This window comes from Ruditapes philippinarum, unplaced genomic scaffold (assembly GCF_026571515.1).
Source record: "Ruditapes philippinarum isolate M1 unplaced genomic scaffold, ASM2657151v2 ctg2194_1_1_1_1, whole genome shotgun sequence".
In the NCBI taxonomy this organism is placed as follows: domain Eukaryota; kingdom Metazoa; phylum Mollusca; class Bivalvia; order Venerida; family Veneridae; genus Ruditapes; species Ruditapes philippinarum.
Window position 1 is genome coordinate 56,010 of NW_026864149.1, and position 20,148 is coordinate 76,157.

General features: G+C 35.3%; 1 protein-coding gene across 1 annotated transcript in view; it reads left to right on the forward strand.

The window, feature by feature from the left end:
- Positions 1-20,148, forward strand: part of LOC132724576 (hemicentin-1-like) — a gene marked incomplete at its 3' end in the record, with an annotated part of 59,784 nt that overhangs the window by 15,867 nt on the left and 23,769 nt on the right. The window contains exons 4-6 of the mRNA XM_060709454.1: positions 6,703-6,969; positions 8,237-8,503; positions 9,507-9,773. Of these exons, the coding sequence (XP_060565437.1) occupies positions 6,703-6,969; positions 8,237-8,503; positions 9,507-9,773 (801 nt within the window). The remainder of the gene's footprint in view (positions 1-6,702; positions 6,970-8,236; positions 8,504-9,506; positions 9,774-20,148) is intronic.

Sequence of the window (20,148 nt, forward strand, 5' to 3'; positions counted from 1 at the left end):
TGATGTTTATTGTATGTTTATCTTATATATTAGTCAGAATGTGTTTGTCACTTATAGTACATATCACACAGAAGTGATAAATTTACATTTGGTGCTAATCATAATCATATGTCAGAATCCATTAATAAGTCAGTAGTGTCGCTGCATCTTTTAACATAGACTTGATGACGAAACTGTTTAATAGAAGTCAATTCAGTTTTACATGACCTTAGAATGTGTAAACATAAAACAAAACAAAAAAACTGACACTTTTTCATTTTCGAGACCTAATAATTATTATGCTTTGATGCTTTGCTAATGTCAAAAACATTTTATTTTATGCCTATAATTTTTGCCACACTTAAATGGTAATTATTGATTGTTAATAAGAAATAAATAAGCACAATAAAATGCACCTTGAGAGAATATTCCGCATGTAAAGTCATTTATGAATAGTTTTGAAACTCCAAGCCTAATTGCCTGCAACTATTTGTGTTCGTGTCAAATCACATTTCACATTTTAAATATTTATGATATAATTGTACGTAGGCGTATGTCCGTTATATAACTTTGCATTGATGAGCATTTATGTAGATATTTTGAACAAGTTTTGATAAATATATGGTACATTAAAACTATATGTCGAATGCAAGACCAATGTTTGTAGTTTAAAAATCGGGGTCACGCCAAAACGTCTCACACTTTATCTTCTAAAGTGTAATTTTGGTTTCCAGTCAACGATTCTAAGATTGATTAAGAAATACTTTAGTAAAACCATGCGCTTGTAAAAATGATTTGTAGTACACAGGAGCTGATTAATCAGACTTGACATTGATAATTGTGACATTCATTAATATGGTCATTGATCCTTACCAATCGAGTCATAGTTTTTAGATTGTGAAGTAATTTGGCAAAAATATTTGGTACTTTAGAAGTTTTTAATCTAACACTTGGTATTTCATTAAACGATTATGTTTTGTCATCTGATAAACAACAAACGAATACGTTTGTGGCGACCGGTAACGCTGAACCTTGAAACATTCATTCTTAATGTTATTAACAAGAGGCACACTGAGAATATTAAATGTTTGTTTGCTCTGGAAACACTGTTTCTATTAATAAAAAGTTCTTTGCATGTAAGATTTAAATTATTCCAAATTTATGTACAATCCTTAATCTATCATTTAGGAAATTTCTTTACTAAAGCTATAAGACAGGAACATAAATATCGTTTGCAATTATTTATTAGAAGAATCTGTTTTACTACTATTTATACCATTTTTCTGGTTTACAGTCATGTTGACTTTGTTTAAGAGGTCACGGAGGGAGGTCACATTAACTATACGTGCCGCTAAAGAATGAATGTATTCTCGACAAAAGCATTTGCTTGCCATAAAATAAACCAACTTTTCTATTCAAATAGACCGAAATGCAGTGAAAATACCATTTTATTGTACATATAAATCTAGAGAAAAGAAAATATTTTGAATGACCAACAACATCAATAATCTATACAATGCAAATTGTAATTGACAATATCTGAGTTGTTTACATGATAAGGAGCTGCATTGTAGCGTACGCCCCCTTTCGTTAACGCGTCGTTATATGTACAATAGTACTGCACGTGGCGTGTAAAATTGCAACTATCTTACACCGACTTCCCGGGTAACTGTTTACTACGGTATTTTCAAGGAACATTGGCCCGATCATTTTGCTTTTTATAATTTTGAAAACCAATGTATCGGTGAATATTATTATTTACATATTACAGTAAAACATGATTTAATCAGTTTCCGATAAATAGTGACGACAGCCGGTGTATGGACTTCATTCATTGCTGCAAAAAACGTCATCTTATAAACTCTAGTCATTGACAAAAGGCGCGCGTGAATGACATCATATTAAAGACGCGACTTGTATTACTTGAGTAGTACGAAAAATATAATTTATTTTTGGGTAAGATAGACACGCCTGGTAAATGATAGAGGTACCTCTTTCGGAGATATACTATAAATATCTCTATTGCTACTTCCGAGCCAATGCAGAAAAAGCTAAAAATCAAGTGTCGAGTGTTTTTATTTATTTATATATTTTGTAAACCGAAAATCGGAGAATGCTATGCCATGTAGATTTGATTAAGGTTTCCAGAAAACGTCTAAGGTCTAGAAATGAAATAAGATTGAAATCAGATCAAAACATTAGTTAATAAAGAAAATACAGTTAAAATTTTCTGGGAGACAGCTCTGTCGTGAAGGAGGTAGTCCTGTCGCTAACGAGATAGCTCTATGGTTTCAAAGAGGACCAAAATAATATGGGCAAAGAATGTAAAAAGTTTTCGGTGAAAAAGATCTTTAGGATGTTGATACATCGGGTATTATTATGAAGAAAGATATCAACTATTTGACAATATTTGCTTTATATTAGCAGTTATTCCTGCTTCATCTTTCACGAATTGATCTTACTTTTATCCCAACTTCAGTATGAGTAGTAGGCTGTACAAATAAGAACACTGTGTACAAGCTGAGACTTCACATTTCAAAAATACACACAATTACCTAACAAGAACACAGAATGTATACATTGCTCAAAACTATTTAGTATGCCTAAAGCCCGTTTCACACAAAACACGGTTGGGCACACGGTTCCCATACAATATACTCGGTTATACACGGGTTGACTAGTACGAATATTGGGCTCCAACCGTGCCTTGGGATAAGTTGGCACGAATAAGACTCGAATATAGCACGAGTATGTACGAATAAAGCACGGATATACTCGGTCAAGCAAGGTTTGAACACGATTTGCATACGAATACATACGATTGTTGTAAGGTTCCAAGTACGGTCTAGTACGGTTTGGTACGATTAAACACGACTTTTACTCGATTTACTCGGCCTTCACAGGGTTTACTTAGGGTCCCGCCGACTTTTGTTCGAGTTATGCTCGAATTATCACACATTCGTGTATCTTTTGATATAAATTTACCCATTTTGATGACTTGGCTTCATAAATTTTCGAACTTTCAACGAAGAACTCCTATAAATATATAATTAACATCAATAAATAAAATGTTAAGCAATATAAAATGTGTCTTTATTTCTTGGGTGCGGCGGTTGCTGGAGGGTCCACCGAGCTGGCATCTGAGTCTTTATCACTGGGAGACATGGGTATTGCCGGTTGGTCCTTCAGTTCATCAGGTTCAATAAGTTGGCGTAGTCGGTGGGCCTAAATGGCCCTTTTTGTATTCCTTCTGTGCTCCCAAACCTTCTTCTTTGGATACATTCTAGTGTGATGCAGCAAGTACTCTTGGTAAGGTGGCAGCAGGTAGTTGTGTGTGTGTGTTTGTACCGTTCTTGCTGACGTAGAGGCCGTGTAAGACCATACGAGGCAGTGTGAGACCTAGTATACCCGTACTATACCGTGTCGGCCATGTATATTTCGAACATGAATCGTATTGGTCGTATGGCGATCGTATGAAACCGTGTGTGCACCCGTTTGAATCGTACCGTGATCTTGTGACATTCGGGAGTTAATCGTGTGTTGGATGTAGGACTTGGGGACGGTCTCGAACGATTCCATACGATTTATATACGACCTTGATACGGTCGGGCATACTCGTGGAGTGGACTTCACAAACGGCTGTATATACGGTCTCATACGGTCTCACACGGTCTCTTATGGTCTTGTACGGTCGCTTATACGGTCATACACGGACATGGCATCCGTACCAGTTTTTTAAAAGTTTTAAAAATCATACACGGCTTACACGGACACACTCGAATGACCCGAGTGTAACTCGGATAACGCCACGGTTAGTTCGGTTGTATGTACGGTTTACACGGGTGGCTAACCGTATAAGCCGTGTGTCCTGTGTGAGATGGGCTTAAATGCTTGAAGCGTCACATAGTAACCGTTCAAATGGGAGAATAGTAGTATGGACAAGAAATATATATTGAGCGTTTGGTGTACTTGTTTTTAAAGGTTACTGAAACATTTTTTTGTTCTCTATTTAGAATGCCCAGTGAGTTGCCATTTTAGCTAACGTACTTTAGTATCTACATTGTTTCCAGCTAGTCAGAAATCTATAATCATGTTTTCCTTTCAAAATCTTGAATATACAGTAACAGGTGAGGTGCAAATAACACAGGCATTGTGAAAATAAGAAATGCAGAATCGTGCAATTCTGTGGCCGAAACGAGACCAAGGAAAAGAAATGAACTAATATCTTTGTTGTACATCAAATTAAAAAAAGTGAAAAGGCGCATACGGTTGTTTTGACATTATACTTTTATAATCATCAAAAATATTTCATGACAATGTTTATTTTTTAAGATCATTCCGGAGAATTTCGATGTGACTTTTGAGTTTCGTCGTATCTTAAAATACAATATCGTATATATTACCTTATGGATTTTGATATCGGTGTACATTAGAAAAAAACTACTCGTGCCATGATATACTCGATGTAAATTCAGTTATCTGAAACAGACAAACATTTACTTTGTTTATGTAATGTTAGTTTTGTACAAAAAGTTAAAGTCTTTTAAAACATGTACTTTTAAGTTAAGTTCTTAATGTAACGTGGAAAGTGATTATGTCTGTATAAACTGAAAGGATATTGAATGAGCGCAGGTTCAATACTTCATTTAATACTACACAAATAGAGATAATACAGTATGCTGTTTATCACATATACAAAGTAAAAATGAGTCGATAACAATTTGAACGCTGTAAATGTTAATGTTTTTATGCAAAGTACGTCATGATATACGTTTTTAGTATTACATTAGTATAATATTGTTTTTATTACTTTTTTTGTGTCGTGATAAATATAATTAATAAAATATACACAAACATTTACCCAAACAATCAGACACTTTGTATGTATTCTTAGCGACAGGACTACCTCCTTCTGGACAGAGCTGTCTCCCATAACATATATCCTACATTTTCTTTATTATCTAATGTTTTGATCTGATTGCAATCTTATTTCATTTCTAGACCTTATATCTACTGGAAACGTATTTGTCCTTAATCTGAATCGCTCTTTAGATGAAAATTTGAGGAAAAATAATCTGTTTCATGATTAAACGGTCCTTTCAACGCTAAATTTGCGAACTTGGAAACGCCGCCACAACTACATTTCAAACACAATTACAACAACTTTACGTTTTTTGGAAACTTTAATCAAATCTACATGGCATAGCATTCTCCGATTTTCGATATTTAGTGTAGAATTTATAAAATATTTAAAAAATGAAAACACTAGACATTTGATTTTAGCGGGAAGAAGCGATAGAGCGATTTACCGTATATCTCCGAAAAAGGTAGCTCTACCATTTACCAGGCGTGATAGAGGATAGATCAATCCCAAATCGCAAACACGAGGGTTCGGATTTCCTAGTTCTCTTTCTAAACAAATGATTAAATATTTTTATCACCTTAACACTAATGACATTTAATGAAATATTAGTTCAACTACTTTTCTTGTAGAACACCGTGTATATTCAGTAACGCTGGAATGTGAAAATAACGCACGATTCGTTCAAAACGTAAAGTAGAAATGTGGCTGATACCTGACAGGATTTCCAAAGCGGTAAGTAAACTGGCCAAAATATTTTTTTTTATTTTTCCAAACTATTAAAAGGAATAGCGCATACGACTGTCATTTGTTGCACACTTTTGCTTTACTTTTTGCACGAATCGTGCGTGATATTCACATTCCAGCGTTACTGGATACACACGGTGTTCTACAACAAAAGTAGTTTTAAATTTCATTTGTGATAAAAGTATTTAATCATTTTGTCTAGAAAGAGAATGGTAGATTATTCTGCCGGATATACAAAAAGGTTTCTTTTCCACTACAGCTTGTGTTGGTAGTTTGTTAATGAAAATAAAATATGATTAAGTACATATTTATTTAACATTTTAATTATATTGACGTCATCTCAATTAAGTTTTCTCATATATTTTAAAGTGTGTTATTTGTTTCTTGTATTGGATTATATATTGTAAATTAGGCAATTATTCTAATTTAAAGATATTGTAACTTAAAGTGTGTTGTACAACCTATAAATAACAAGCGTGGTATACATAAGATTTACCTGTAACCTCTAAAAAATAAAAACCTGTTGGACTAGCAATAATGGTCTAATTTTTTGGTTTCCAGGAGTCAGAAGTTTGGAAGTTAGTGAACAAGAAGAAATTCAGTGTTTCATTTAGCTGTGATTAAAATAATTATGTGGTTTATAAAATAGAATAAAATGACACAATTTTAGGATATTTTCTTAACAAGTAAATTGAATTTGATTCCACCTATAACTTACATGAAATTAATTTTAAAGTGTTTTCAAAATGTAAGACTAAAGAATGTTTAATGAAGTACAAGCTATAAACCTGTAATTGTTTGTTACGTACGATGAAGGAAATTTCTAATTGTTAACATGTACCTGTTTGACATTATTTATATTTCATAACCTGTCGAAAAACTTTATGACTAATATCATAAATATCAGATGGTCAAGATTGTTTTATATTTAGTGATGCAGTCTATCAGAAAAAATGGAAATAAGAATCGTAATCAAGTGATTTATAACCTGTCATCTTTTCTGTAGTTCTAGAATAGATCATTTCTATATGTTGAGACATTTATGGTCAGAAATGCCCTAATAAAAGGGTAATTAGCAAAGGTAACAAAAAGGTTTTGAAAATGTATATCTTCAGATGGTCCAGATAATGTTGCATTTAGTCCAAGTGAAACAAGCCATGAGAAAGATGAAAATGAAAGTCTTAATCAAGTAACTTGTACAGCAACCTGTCATCCTACATGTAGTTTTACGTGGACTAAGACAGAAACAGGAACACTTGTTAGTAGCTCAGCTTTATTAAACCTTGGGAGGCTTCAGAGTTCAGATGCTGGAACATACAGATGTACAGCAACAAGGACTGGTGGTGCATTACAAAGCAAAGATTTAACTGTGAATGTAGTTTGTAAGTATACATTTAACTTTTTTACAACAGGCAGGCAGTATAAAATCAAACGTGTGTTTTATAACAAGAATGTTCACCAATACACCTTCATAAGAGGGAACTCCAACACCCGATTTTAGTTCAAAAGGTCAATAATATTGGCCATTAGATCAAAGAGCATAGACGCAGGAATATATTATAATGTTTCAATTCATTGATTCATATTATGAGCTTGTTTAAAAAGCAATTCGTCCAGACGTCTTCTGCCGGCTCGCGGTATAACGTAAGGATTTTACTTAGGAAGCAATAGAAAAAAACATAAAACTCAAAATATATCCAAATTTTAACCGAGGCTTGGCTTCCGGATTTTTACATGATTATCCTGTCTGAGCTGGACTCAAAAATTAATTTGGCCAATCAAATTGAATCTTAAAAAGCGGCTAAAAACCTTCAATTTGAACGCCATTTTTAAAAAGTTAAAATAAAAAAGTTTGTTTTCATGAATTCTTTTTAATCAATCACTTTCACGCTGCCGATTAAATTACTTTATTTCACCTGTTTTCGTTTGATTAATTAACATATTAAGTTTTTATCTAATTGTACACATTTCTTTTTTTTCTTTTTTTATTAAATTTCGGCACAAATTTTCCTTTCCGGTATAAAGTGAATTCACTCTTCTCCGATGTAAAAATTCTGCGTTTTTTTTCGTGAAAAGGGTTAGATTTTCGTATTTTATTTTTCCCATAGACTTACAGTATGAGAATTGTCCCTTATTCTACCTTAAAATTGAGTTATCATGCTAAAGAGGTAATTTTGCTATGAGTGAAATTGTTGACACATAAAAATGTTATTGTTTTAAAGGGGTAACCATCATATTTTCATTGCAAAATGACTTCATCTCAAACATGTCGTAGTGATTCCATGCAATATATGTAAAAATGTTGTTTACGACAGTCTGCAAGCGAAGATAAACAACTTGTGATATGATAACTATATATTGTGACGTGATGTGTTTTACTGTTAGTAATTCGTTTTCTAGGAAACTCTGTTTCACAGCCGATCACATCAAGAATAATTTGCTAGGGTAATAATTCATAGGTTTAACTTATTCTTATATATAATACAAAAATAGCTAAAACAAATCACGTATATAACATGTGAATATATATGATATTATTTAACACTCTCGGTTGTATTGGGGAAAAAGAAAATAAAACAGATTATTAGTAAGGAAGAGAATAAGATAAAGAAAGTTGATAATTAGGAGAATATATTATATTTCTTACAGATGGACCCAGAAATATATTCTTCCACCCAAACGATGTGTCATATCGACACGATGAAAACTATAACCTAGCACCAATCACATGTGGGGCAGATTGCTGGGAATGTAGCTATAGTTGGTCTGGACCAAATTCATTAAGTGTTTCTGGAGCAGTGCTTGACCTGAGTCCATTAACAAAGTCGATGGCTGGAACATATACATGTACTGCTAGAAATGTTAAACTGTCTCAACAACCATTACAAACAAAACAGTTGCTAATTGAAGTTAGATGTAAGTTGATATTTTACATACGTACTGTTTTTATAATAACGGCTTTACTAATTCTTATTCGTCAAATGTCCTGTAATTGAAAAATAGTATACACCTAAGCCTGATTTTGTGATGAATTCTTTTGATTGTAACCAGTTCTGATGTTAAGTATTTGCTTTTGTATAGTTGTGCTTCATTTTTTACATTGATCAAAATCTTAATATAGAAATATTATAATTGTATGTTGGATAAAACTGATTATTCAATAAATAAAATATTGAGCTTACACAAATTAAACATTATCTCTTTAATATTGTATGCTTAGTTGCAAAATGAGTATTTTAAACAAACATTTTATTAAAAGTAATTTGACTTATAACTTGTTTTATATACATAAAACTTTCATCACCAATAAAATGAAAATCAATTTTAAAACACGTCAAATTAAAAAAGAGTAAGATTCCTTCTGTTTTGTAAAAAAGACTCTGTGCAATGTTGCCTTTTCTATAAAACAGACTAACAGAAAATAAGGTAGAGCAACGTACGAATACATATTTATTATGGCATTGATGTCAGTTTGCACATTGTGACGCAATTAATCATTAAGGTACTTTGGTCGTATATAAGGCACTGTTTTTAACTTACATTTGTATTTCAGAGAGTAAATAATTATGTAAAACAAACGCGCAAGAAGGTACATTTTTTAGTTGAACAAATTGCCATTTTTGATATTGGTATTTTTCATATTTTTTGTTTTCTTCTGCTAAACATGTGTAGTTACAGAAAACCACAAATCTTTATCAGCGGACATTGCGATAATCTACAATAAAGTATTTGTTTCTCTGTACTGCGTTAATCTTGTTTACAGTTTGTTCATGTTCAAATGGATTCTTTTCCCAATTTATGCTTCTCGAGACAAAATATCACAAATTCCGATATTGATCTTTTGATTTAAAAGGGATAACTCCCACTATTTCAATGTATCAGGCACTTAATCATTACGCTAGTTTATTTTTGTTTACAGTTGGTCCTGATTTGATAAAAGTAACAAATGGGAAATCAGTATATACAGTTGATGAGGGAACAATATTACCCGATGTTAAGTGCGAGGCTGACTGTTTTCCTGTATGTATATATAAATGGACAAAAGATGGTCATAATATCGTCAATACAGATACTCTGTCATTGGGCCAAGTACAAAAATCATCAGCTGGAAATTATACATGCAGGGCTACTAATGGAGACATGCAGTCTAGATGGAAGGAAAAGAGGGTTACTATTTACATTAGATGTAAGTATATATCATCCTATTTTGTTTCAAAATGTGGGTAGGTGTATTACATATAAAGTTCATAACACTTTGTATAAACGTTTGAGAACAGTAGGTATATCTTATTAAAAGGGTTTACAATAGGATTACAAGACTATTTGCTATTGATATCCCTATGACATATCGGAGAGTTTACAAGAATTTAAAACATTTTGCAAACAAAGTTCAAGATGCTCAACAAATGAATAGATATAAATAAATATATATTATCACTTTAAAACACAAGATTTAACAGAGCTGTATTAACTACTAATTAATCTAAATAATTGTTACCATTTAAAACAGCATAATATATCTTAAATCAATTAAACCAAAGTGCATTTATATTTATCGAATCAAAACAACTTGTTTAAACGTTGCAATAATTTTTTTCTGCTTGAAATGTAATTCAATTGTAAAAATACAGCATCAGTAGGAGAGCTACCTTTGAAGAAAAAAAAAAAGATAAAAAGAACAATAATTTAGCTTTAGAAAAATGTCATATTCAATATAATCCAGGTATTTTTTGGTCAAAAATGCTAGAAAATTTTTACAAAGATAACTTAATAAATATAAAAAAATATATTCTTGGGTTATTTGGTATGTTTTATGTCCAGATAAAACATTTTTGCTGCTGCATTCTTTCTGTGTGTATTATTTACACTTTTTACATTATCTTCACCGCATGTGAGACATATATTATTTAAATATCAAAAGAGAACGATATAACTCTTTATCATCATCGCTACACTTTATATAGTCATATTCAATTACTTTGGATCCGTTACTTTTGTTTTTACTTAGTGACACGAAATTTCAAAATTTAGAGCAACATGTTTTTATGCCCCCACAGAGTGGGAGCATATAGCGTTGCACTTGTCCGTTCGTCCGTCACGCCGTACGTCTGTCCGTCCGTCTGTCCGTACGTCCCGAAATCTTGTGAACGCAACTCCTCTTAAACCGGATGTCAGATTTTGCTTAAACTTTCAGGGATGAACAACCTTAATATGTAGATGGTAGTAAAGGAAGGAATTTTCGCTGCGACCAAATTTAACAGAATTATGGCCCTTTGTTGATTTTTTCACTATATACTATGTAGAAATTTTGTGAACGCAACTCCTCTTAAACCGGATGGCAGATTTTGCTTAAACTTTCAGGGATGAACAACCTTAATATGTAGATGGTAGTAAAGGAAGGAATTTTCGCTGCGACCAAATTTAACAGAATTATGGCCCTTTGTTGATTTTTTCACTATATACTATGTAGAAATTTTGTGAACGCAACTCCTCTTAAACCAGATGGCAGATTTTGCTTAAACTTTTAGGAATGAACAACCTTAATATGTAGATGGTAGTAAAGGAAGGAATTTTCGCTGCGACCAAATTTAACAGAATTATGGCCCTTTGTTGATTTTTTCACTATATACCATATAGAAATTTTGTGAACGCAAATCCTCTTAAACCGGATGGCAGATTTTGCTTAAACTTTCAGGGATGAACAACCTTAATGTGTAAATGGTAGTAAAGGAAGGAATTTTTGCTGCGACCAAATTTAACAGAATTATGGCCCTTTGTTGATTTTTTCACTATATACCATATAGAAATTTTGTGAACGCAACTCCTCTTAAACCGGATGGTAGATTTTGCTTAAATTTCCAGGGATGAACAACCTTAATGTGTAGATGGTAGTTAAGGAAGGAATTTTTGCTGCGACCAAATTTAACAGAATTATGGCCCTTTGTTGATTTTTTCACTATATACCATATATATGTTGTCAGTGGGGGCATCAATGTCCTTTGGACACAGTTCTAGTTTTTTTTAAATCATTAGTACTTAAGACTCTAAAAGTGTTAATAATGTCCAAATTATTTTCACACAATAATAAAAATCAATGAAGCTAGCATTATTAATAGGTGATAGATTAGCGATTAAATGCATGTGGAATAAACTTATTTTTGAGTTTGTGATTTCTTTCTAATTTTATTCACTTGTAACACTTCATATTCATATCTTTTTTTTGATAACATAACAAACAAGTAATCAATTTACGGAAACCATTGTAAAACAAATATGATTTTGTTTCTAGCTTTATCATGGTTTAAAACAGACTAATATGACTTATTAAATAGAGGATATTGAATGAGTGTAGTTTAGTACTAAATTTATTGAACGAGTTGAATAAAATCATATTATGCGAGCCTCTGGCGAGCATAATATTGTTTTATTCAACAAGTTCAATAAATTTAGTATTGAAACTACACGAATATAATATTTTATTTATCACATAAATGTAATTAGAAGATTCACTTGATCATATGATGTAAAAAAACAGAAAGTACGAAAATATTACAAAAAGCCTAAAACGGTAAAATTTAAAAAGTTTAAAAATGCTTTCTTTATCTTTAAAATCTATGGAACCATTAAATACTCAACACGTGATAAGGAACCTTTAAATGAGATGTTCGTGAAGTTAGCCAGACAGCCGGAGCAGCCGGAACAGCCGGAACAAAATTTTGTCTCGTCCGGCTGTTCCGGCTACTCCGGCTAGCCGGAATTCGGTTCCGGCTGAATCGGCTAGCCAGAGAATATACAGTAAAACCTGTGCAATAGACAATTGGTTAATTCCATAATGTAGTTTCAAATTACTTATCACCTCGATCTCTGGCTATTCCGGCTGGCCAGAATAACCAAAATGAAGGCTATTTAAGATGAAAAAATAATCCAGGAACAAATTTATGAATATTTGTGTCATGCAAAAAGTGACAGTGGGTCCGCTGGCAAAGGTGTGTCCGTCGGGAATGCTGTAGCATTTTGCCGACGTGGAGCCGAAGATCGTGCTTTAAATGGTCTGTGAGGCTCAGCCTCAATTGCACAGAACCCCATATGGTGGGATGGTTAGGGTCTGACCGTGTGTCCGCTGGCATAAGTGTGTCCGTCGAGAATACTTTGGTATTTTGCCGACGTTGAGCCGAAAATCCTACTATACATGGTCATTTCAACTCATACCACGGCATTTCCGGCTGACCCCTGTGAGGCCCAGCCTCAATTGCATAGAACCCCATATGGTGGGAAGGTTAGGGAGTTTAACCGCGTGTCCGCTGGCATATGTGTGTCCGTTGGGAATACTTTGGTATTTTGCCGACGTTGAGCCATAAATCGTACTATAGTTGGTCATTTCAGCAACATCTCGCCTATTTCAGCTGGCCCCTGTGAGGTCCAGCCTCAATTTCGCAGAATCTCATATATTTGGATGGTTAGGGGGTCGGACCGTGTGTCCGCATGTTTATTTGTGTCTGCCAGAAATGCTCTTGTATTTTGCTTACGATTAGCCAAATATCAAAATATAAATGATCATTTTAGCTCATATTTTGCCATTTCCTTGAATGACCCCTGTGATACCCATAACCAATTTAACAGAATGCCATATAGTGGGGTGGTTATGGAGCTGACCGTCTGCTCGCGGGTATAGGTATGCCCGTCAGGAATACTCTGGGTTTTTTGCCGGCGTGGAGTCCAAAATCGTACAATACATGGTCATTTCAGCTCATATCTTGCCAATTTCGGTTGACCCCTTTCTCTTGTGATCCCAAGGTTTAGCTCAACAGAAACCCATAAACTTATAATCTTAGGTACGAAAGACCAGTGGGGCCAATTCAACTACAGGAATTCCCGATTATATCTTCGTCATTTAACTTCGTCATTTAACATACGGAAATCACAAATGTATGATCTAAACTTCAAGAATTCACAACTTCAACATCATAAATTCACGATTTCAACTGCATGAGTTCATGATTTCAACTTTCAAATCACGAATTTACGATTTTAACTTCATGAATTCACAACTTTAGCTTCATGAATTCACGATTTCAACTGCACGAGTTCACAATCTTAACTTCTCTAAATCACGATTTCAACAACAGAAATTCACGGTTTCAACTTAACATGAATCCGACATTTCTTTTAGTGGTATGTTTAAAGTCATTTACATGAAAGAAGTATGTGGCCAAATAATTATCAGCACAGTCAATGCCCAATTAGTTTTAAATAGCATGCTCAACTTACTTATTGTAGTATATCATATTTTTCTGTTTTTCACTATCAAGACATCAAAATTAATACATGTACGATGTTATTCTATTTATTTTAAGCTGATTTTGTTAACCTTCCCTGTTAAGTTTTTTTCCTTTAATAAATTGTTAATTTTCATTTGTTTAATATGATCAATAAAAATCATTACAGGCATATGTTGAACGTACGGAAGAGCATTAGTGCCAGGTGTAGGTTTTTTATTAACTCGAAATTTCGAGTTACTTACTCGAAATTTCGAGTTCCTGACTCGAAATTACGAATTACCTTTCTCGAAATTTCTAGATAATAACTTGAAATTTCGACTTACTTACTCGAAATATCGGGTTATTTATCTCCAAATTTCGAGTTACATTGTACTTATCTCGAAATTTCGAGTTACTTATCTCGAAATTTCAAGTTACTTATCTCGAAATTTCAAGTTAATAAGTCGAAATTTCGAGATAGTAAGTCGCTATTTCGACTTATATTGCACGACTTTCATTGGTTACCGGTGAAAGCAAGGATTGAATTCAAGATACTTTCTTTCGTGTGTAGTTGTTGCACATTGATGGTAGAGCACCTATGTATTTAACAGAACAATTTAATAGGGTCAAATTGTCCACACATACTAAACATATCCTTCGCTTTTTATGGAGGGGGTGTAAAATCACACTTTCCACATTTCCGTGTTAACCGGATGTTTTTTTTCTAAAGCACACATTCAACCATCATGTTGAGATACAACAAGTCCAAAACCCACCCTTTTGTAAACTGTGCAACATTCATGTGTAAAATAAATTTTAAATGGCGTGTATTCGCCAGTTAGTCTGTCATGTTTCTTTATACTAATAATGTTTTTGTAACATTATTCATTATTTACTTAGACTTTGATTCATATTGTGTTGATAAAAGTTGATAAAATGTGAACTTGTTGTTATATACATGTAGGGAATAATATAAATGCATCCGATTTTACAAAAATATAGTCAGTCAAACAAATTTGACAAAGGTCCCAGCACCCTTATTTTGGCCACTCCGCGATACTTTCCTCAGATGTCCCACACGTAAAGTATAGGATCGTTTTATTCACATGGATGAGAAGAATATGATTGGCGAAAAGATATGGTCGAACAGGTAGGATATAACGTCTGAAGAACGCCTGAACGTACAAATTAAAGGAAGCCTTGTGTTTTTTTAGGTCGGGCGTGTACATGCCATTACTAAGTTTAAGTTTAACTTTAATAGTTTGTCCAGACACCTGTTTCTCAATCTCCATCGTTCAACCGCACTCCCTACTATATCTTATATTATCTAAACTCTTAGTTACTCATAAATTTGGCCATTCTAGTAACGTTAATAAATCGAAATTTCGAGTTAGTAAGTCGAAATTTCGAGATAAGTAACTCAAAATTTCGAGTTAGTATGTCGAAATTCGAGTTAGTACCTCAAAATTTCGAGTAAGTAAGTCGAAATTTCGAGATTAGTAAGTCGAAATTTCGAGTTAGTAAGTCGATTTTTCGAGTTAGTAACTCAAAATTTCGAGATAAGTAAGTCGAAATTTTGAGCAAGTAACTCGAGTTACTACCCCGAAATTTCGAGTTAATAAAAAACATACACCTGGCACTAATGCTACTTCTTATGAACGTGTAGTTTGATATTTGTGTAATTATTCAATTACTATTTTCACAGATATATAAGCAACGGATAGAAAACTACGAAAATAGATGTGAGTCCGATTCAGACCCACAATCCTTTGCGCGCTTCGGTGATAATCGGGCCTTCCCGCTAGTCTCCGATTTTCACGCTATCGTTAAACTTCGGCGATATCCGTGAATTATTGCTTACATTACTGACATAGATTTTCATCGGAGAAATATTTGTGTTGAAAAGTGTTTTATGTACGTTTTAGAATAAATAACTATTGCCTCTTATAAAAGTAAAAAATGTTGCTGATGTACCTCCGGGAATTCAATATGGCGGTATTTTGACTACTTTCACCCAGGTTGCATCAAATCTTGAGACATATGAGAACTTGTGGGTACACAATTCCGCCGATACTGATTTTAATTGTGTGACGTCACAGTCTCTTCTCCATCTTATATTTAGCCCCATGCTATATTTCAATTGATATTTTACAAATTTATGTGGCTTGTCACAATTTCGTCGAAGTGAAGAGCACCATGAACAAATAAAAAAGGAAAAATCAAGAATACAAATCGATTTTTCAGAATTAAGAAGAATTCAAACGATTTAATATAGAGGACAGAAAGGGGGTTGGGTGGAGATAAACTAAGGTTAAAACCCTTAATTAAGACAAACATCGTGACTGAAGTGGTCGTAATTCAGGGTTGGTCTCAATTGTGGATATTCTTATCATTGCTTAAATACTTTATGACCATGACTTTATAACCTACAAATACAATATTTAAGTATGTTATAATATTTAATCTGATTAGAGCTAAACAAATTTCTGAAGAAAAGCTAATTCAGTAAAAACCCTCAATTTAGACCACAATCAGGACTGGATCAAAGTGGTCTTAATTGCGGGGTGGTCTTAATTGTGAATATTCTTATCATTTCTTACACACTTTATGACAATGGTCTATTTCAGTTATTTTGTTTGAACAAAAAATATGTATCTTAACCTGCAAATACAATATAAAAGTGTCTTTAAGTTTATGTTAATGTTACATCTGATGGGAAGAAAACATATTTCTGAAGAAATTAAATATCAAATTCTATTTAGCCTGATTTCATTATTAATTATTTTATGATGCACAAAATGCATTCAACAAATAAAAAAATAAAATCTTCGCAAAATCGATATGCTTAAAGCAACATTAAACAACTTTAAAATCTACTTTCTCATCTTATTTCATACAATATCCCCCAAAATATAAGGTGTTTAGACATAATTATTGTGAAATCAAGTGTCATGCTCAATAACGTTCAAGCAGATGGTTAAAACATAACAACAAATTTAAGGTCTAGGTGGGTGTTAACTTTAAATCAGTGGTCTCAATAGTGGGGTCAAATAAAAAACAAAACAAAGAATTGGGACTTAATTTGGTGGTCTTAAAAATGGATAAGCGTTCTTTATGCTGGATCATGTTACCATTGACATAAAGAACAGAAAATTCTGTTCTTATAAGAAATGGTCTTAATAGCGGGTTGGTCTTAATTACGGGGTGGTCTAAACTAGAGATTCTACTGTATAAAATTCATTTTGGTCTGATTTAAATATTAATTTAAGTATTATGTGCATAATTCAACTATCATATAAGAAATGAATTCTTTACAAAATAAATGTGTCGAAAGCAAAATTAAACCACAGTGACGCAAAACATGTACTTTCTCACCTTATTTCATCTAATAACCCAATAACACTTGTTAACACCGTCATGCCAAAGAGCATTCAGACAGAAAATAACAACAAATTTTGATTTATTACAGGTAAGTGTTGAGTTTAATCAGTGGTCTCAATATTGGGTTTAAAAAAGATTAAAATAAGAAATTTAGGACTGAATCTGGTGGTTTTAAAAGTGGATTAGCAGGGTGGTCTTAATTCTGAATCCTGTAACCATTGACATAAAACCACAAAGTACGATTCTTTTATTAAATGGTCCAAATAGCGGGGTGGTTTAAATTCCAGGATGGTCTTAAGAACAGAGAGTCTACTGTATGAAGTAGAATTTGCTTCGGATAGCAGGGCAGTTTGAACAAGGACAATATCAATATAATTTTTTTTAGAGAGTTGCCTGTTTTCATCAAACATTGTTTTATTTGATTCATCGTTATATAATTTAATGTATGGCTATGGTGAATGCTCTATTCAATCATGAACAACCGCTTAATGCTCAGCTTTGATATATCTAATTTATAAAGTTGTCTCCCTTTAAATATTATCACCATTTGTAGTTCAGTTTAAATTTAGTTTTAGAGTATTAGTTTCGAACTGGCCAGGGGCAAATTAACAAATAAAAATCACATTTGAAATTATATCAGATAGTTGAGCTTCTAAATATCTAAATGTGCTATATTTCAAGTTTCAGTGCTTAGAATCGCGTTTCAAATAATTGGAAAAAAATGCGGGAAACTCATCATAATAATATTATTAGCGAATATATCGTTTTCTCATGTTTGAGGAAATTTCTATTTAATCAAGATCAAATTTTCAGAATTGAAAAAAATGATAAAAGGAAGAAACATAACAGTAATGAAAAAATATAGTACATAAGGAGGCAGGATACCAGAGTATTCCCGACGGACACACCTATACCCGCGGACACCCGGCCAGACCCCCTAACCATCCCACCATATGCGGTTCTGCGGAATTGAGTCTGGTCCCCACAGGGGCCAGCCGGAATTGGCCAGATATGAGCTGTATAGTACGATTTTCGGCTCATCGTCGGCAAAATACCAGAGTATTCCGACGGACACACCTATACCCGCGGACACCCGGCCAGACCCCCTAACCATCCCACCATATGCGGTTCTGCGGAATTGAGTCTGGTCCCCACAGGGGCCAGCCGGAATTGGCCAGATATGAGCTGTATAGTACGATTTTCGGCTCAACGTCGGCAAAATACCAGAGTATTCCCGACGGACACACCTATACCCGCGGACACCCGGCCAGACCCCCTAACCATCCCACCATATGCGGTTCTGCGGAATTGAGTCTGGTCCCCACAGGGGCCAGCCGGAATTGGCCAGATATGAGCTGTATAGTACGATTTTCGGCTCATCGTCGGCAAAATACCAGAGTATTCCCGACGGACACACCTATACCCGCGGACACCCGGCCAGACCCCCTAGCCATCCCACCATATGCGGTTCTGCGGAATTGAGTCTGGTCCCCACAGGGGCCAGCCGGAATTGGCCAGATATGAGCTGTATAGTACGATTTTCGGCTCACGTCGGCAAAATACCAGAGTATTCCCGACGGACACACCTATACCCGCGGACACCCGGCCAGACCCCCTAACCATCCCACCATATGCGGTTCTGCGGAATTGAGTCTGGTCCCCACAGGGGCCAGCCGGAATTGGCCAGATATGAGCTGTATAGTACGATTTTCGGCTCATCGTCGGCAAAATACCAGAGTATTCCCGACGGACACACCTATACCCGCGGACACCCGGCCAGACCCCCTAACCATCCCACCATATGCGGTTCTGCGGAATTGAGTCTGGTCCCCACAGGGGCCAGCCGGAATTGGCCAGATATGAGCTGTATAGTACGATTTTCGGCTCACGTCGGCAAAATACCAGAGTATTCCCGACGGACACACCTATACCCGCGGACACCCGGCCAGACCCCCTAACCATCCCACCATATGCGGTTCTGCGGAATTGAGTCTGGTCCCCACAGGGGCCAGCCGGAATTGGCCAGATATGAGCTGTATATAGTACGATTTTCGGCTCATCGTCGGCAAAATACCAGAGTATTCCCGACGGACACACCTATACCCGCGGACACCCGGCCAGACCCCCTAACCATCCCACCATATGCGGTTCTGCGGAATTGAGTCTGGTCCCCACAGGGGCCAGCCGGAATTGGCCAGATATGAGCTGTATAGTACGATTTTCGGCTCAACGTCGGCAAAATACCAGAGTTTTCCCGACGGACACACCTATACCCGCGGACACCCGGCCAGACCCCCTAACCATCCCACCATATGCGGTTCTGCGGAATTGAGTCTGGTCCCCACAGGGGCCAGCCGGAATTGGCCAGATATGAGCTGTATAGTACGATTTTCGGCTCAACGTCGGCAAAATACCAGAGTATTCCCGACGGACACACCTATACCCGCGGACACCCGGCCAGACCCCCTAACCATCCCACCATATGCGGTTCTGCGGAATTGAGTCTGGTCCCCACAGGGGCCAGCCGGAATTGGCCAGATATGAGCTGTATAGTACGATTTTCGGCTCAACGTCGGCAAAATACCAGAGTATTCCCGACGGACACACCTATACCCGCGGACACCCGGCCAGACCCCCTAACCATCCCACCATATGCGGTTCTGCGGAATTGAGTCTGGTCCCCACAGGGGCCAGCCGGAATTGGCCAGATATGAGCTGTATAGTACGATTTTCGGCTCAACGTCGGCAAAATACCAGAGTATTCCCGACGGACACACCTATACCCGCGGACACCCGGCCAGACCCCCTAACCATCCCACCATATGCGGTTCTGCGGAATTGAGTCTGGTCCCCACAGGGGCCAGCCGGAATTGGCCAGATATGAGCTGTATAGTACGATTTTCGGCTCAACGTCGGCAAAAT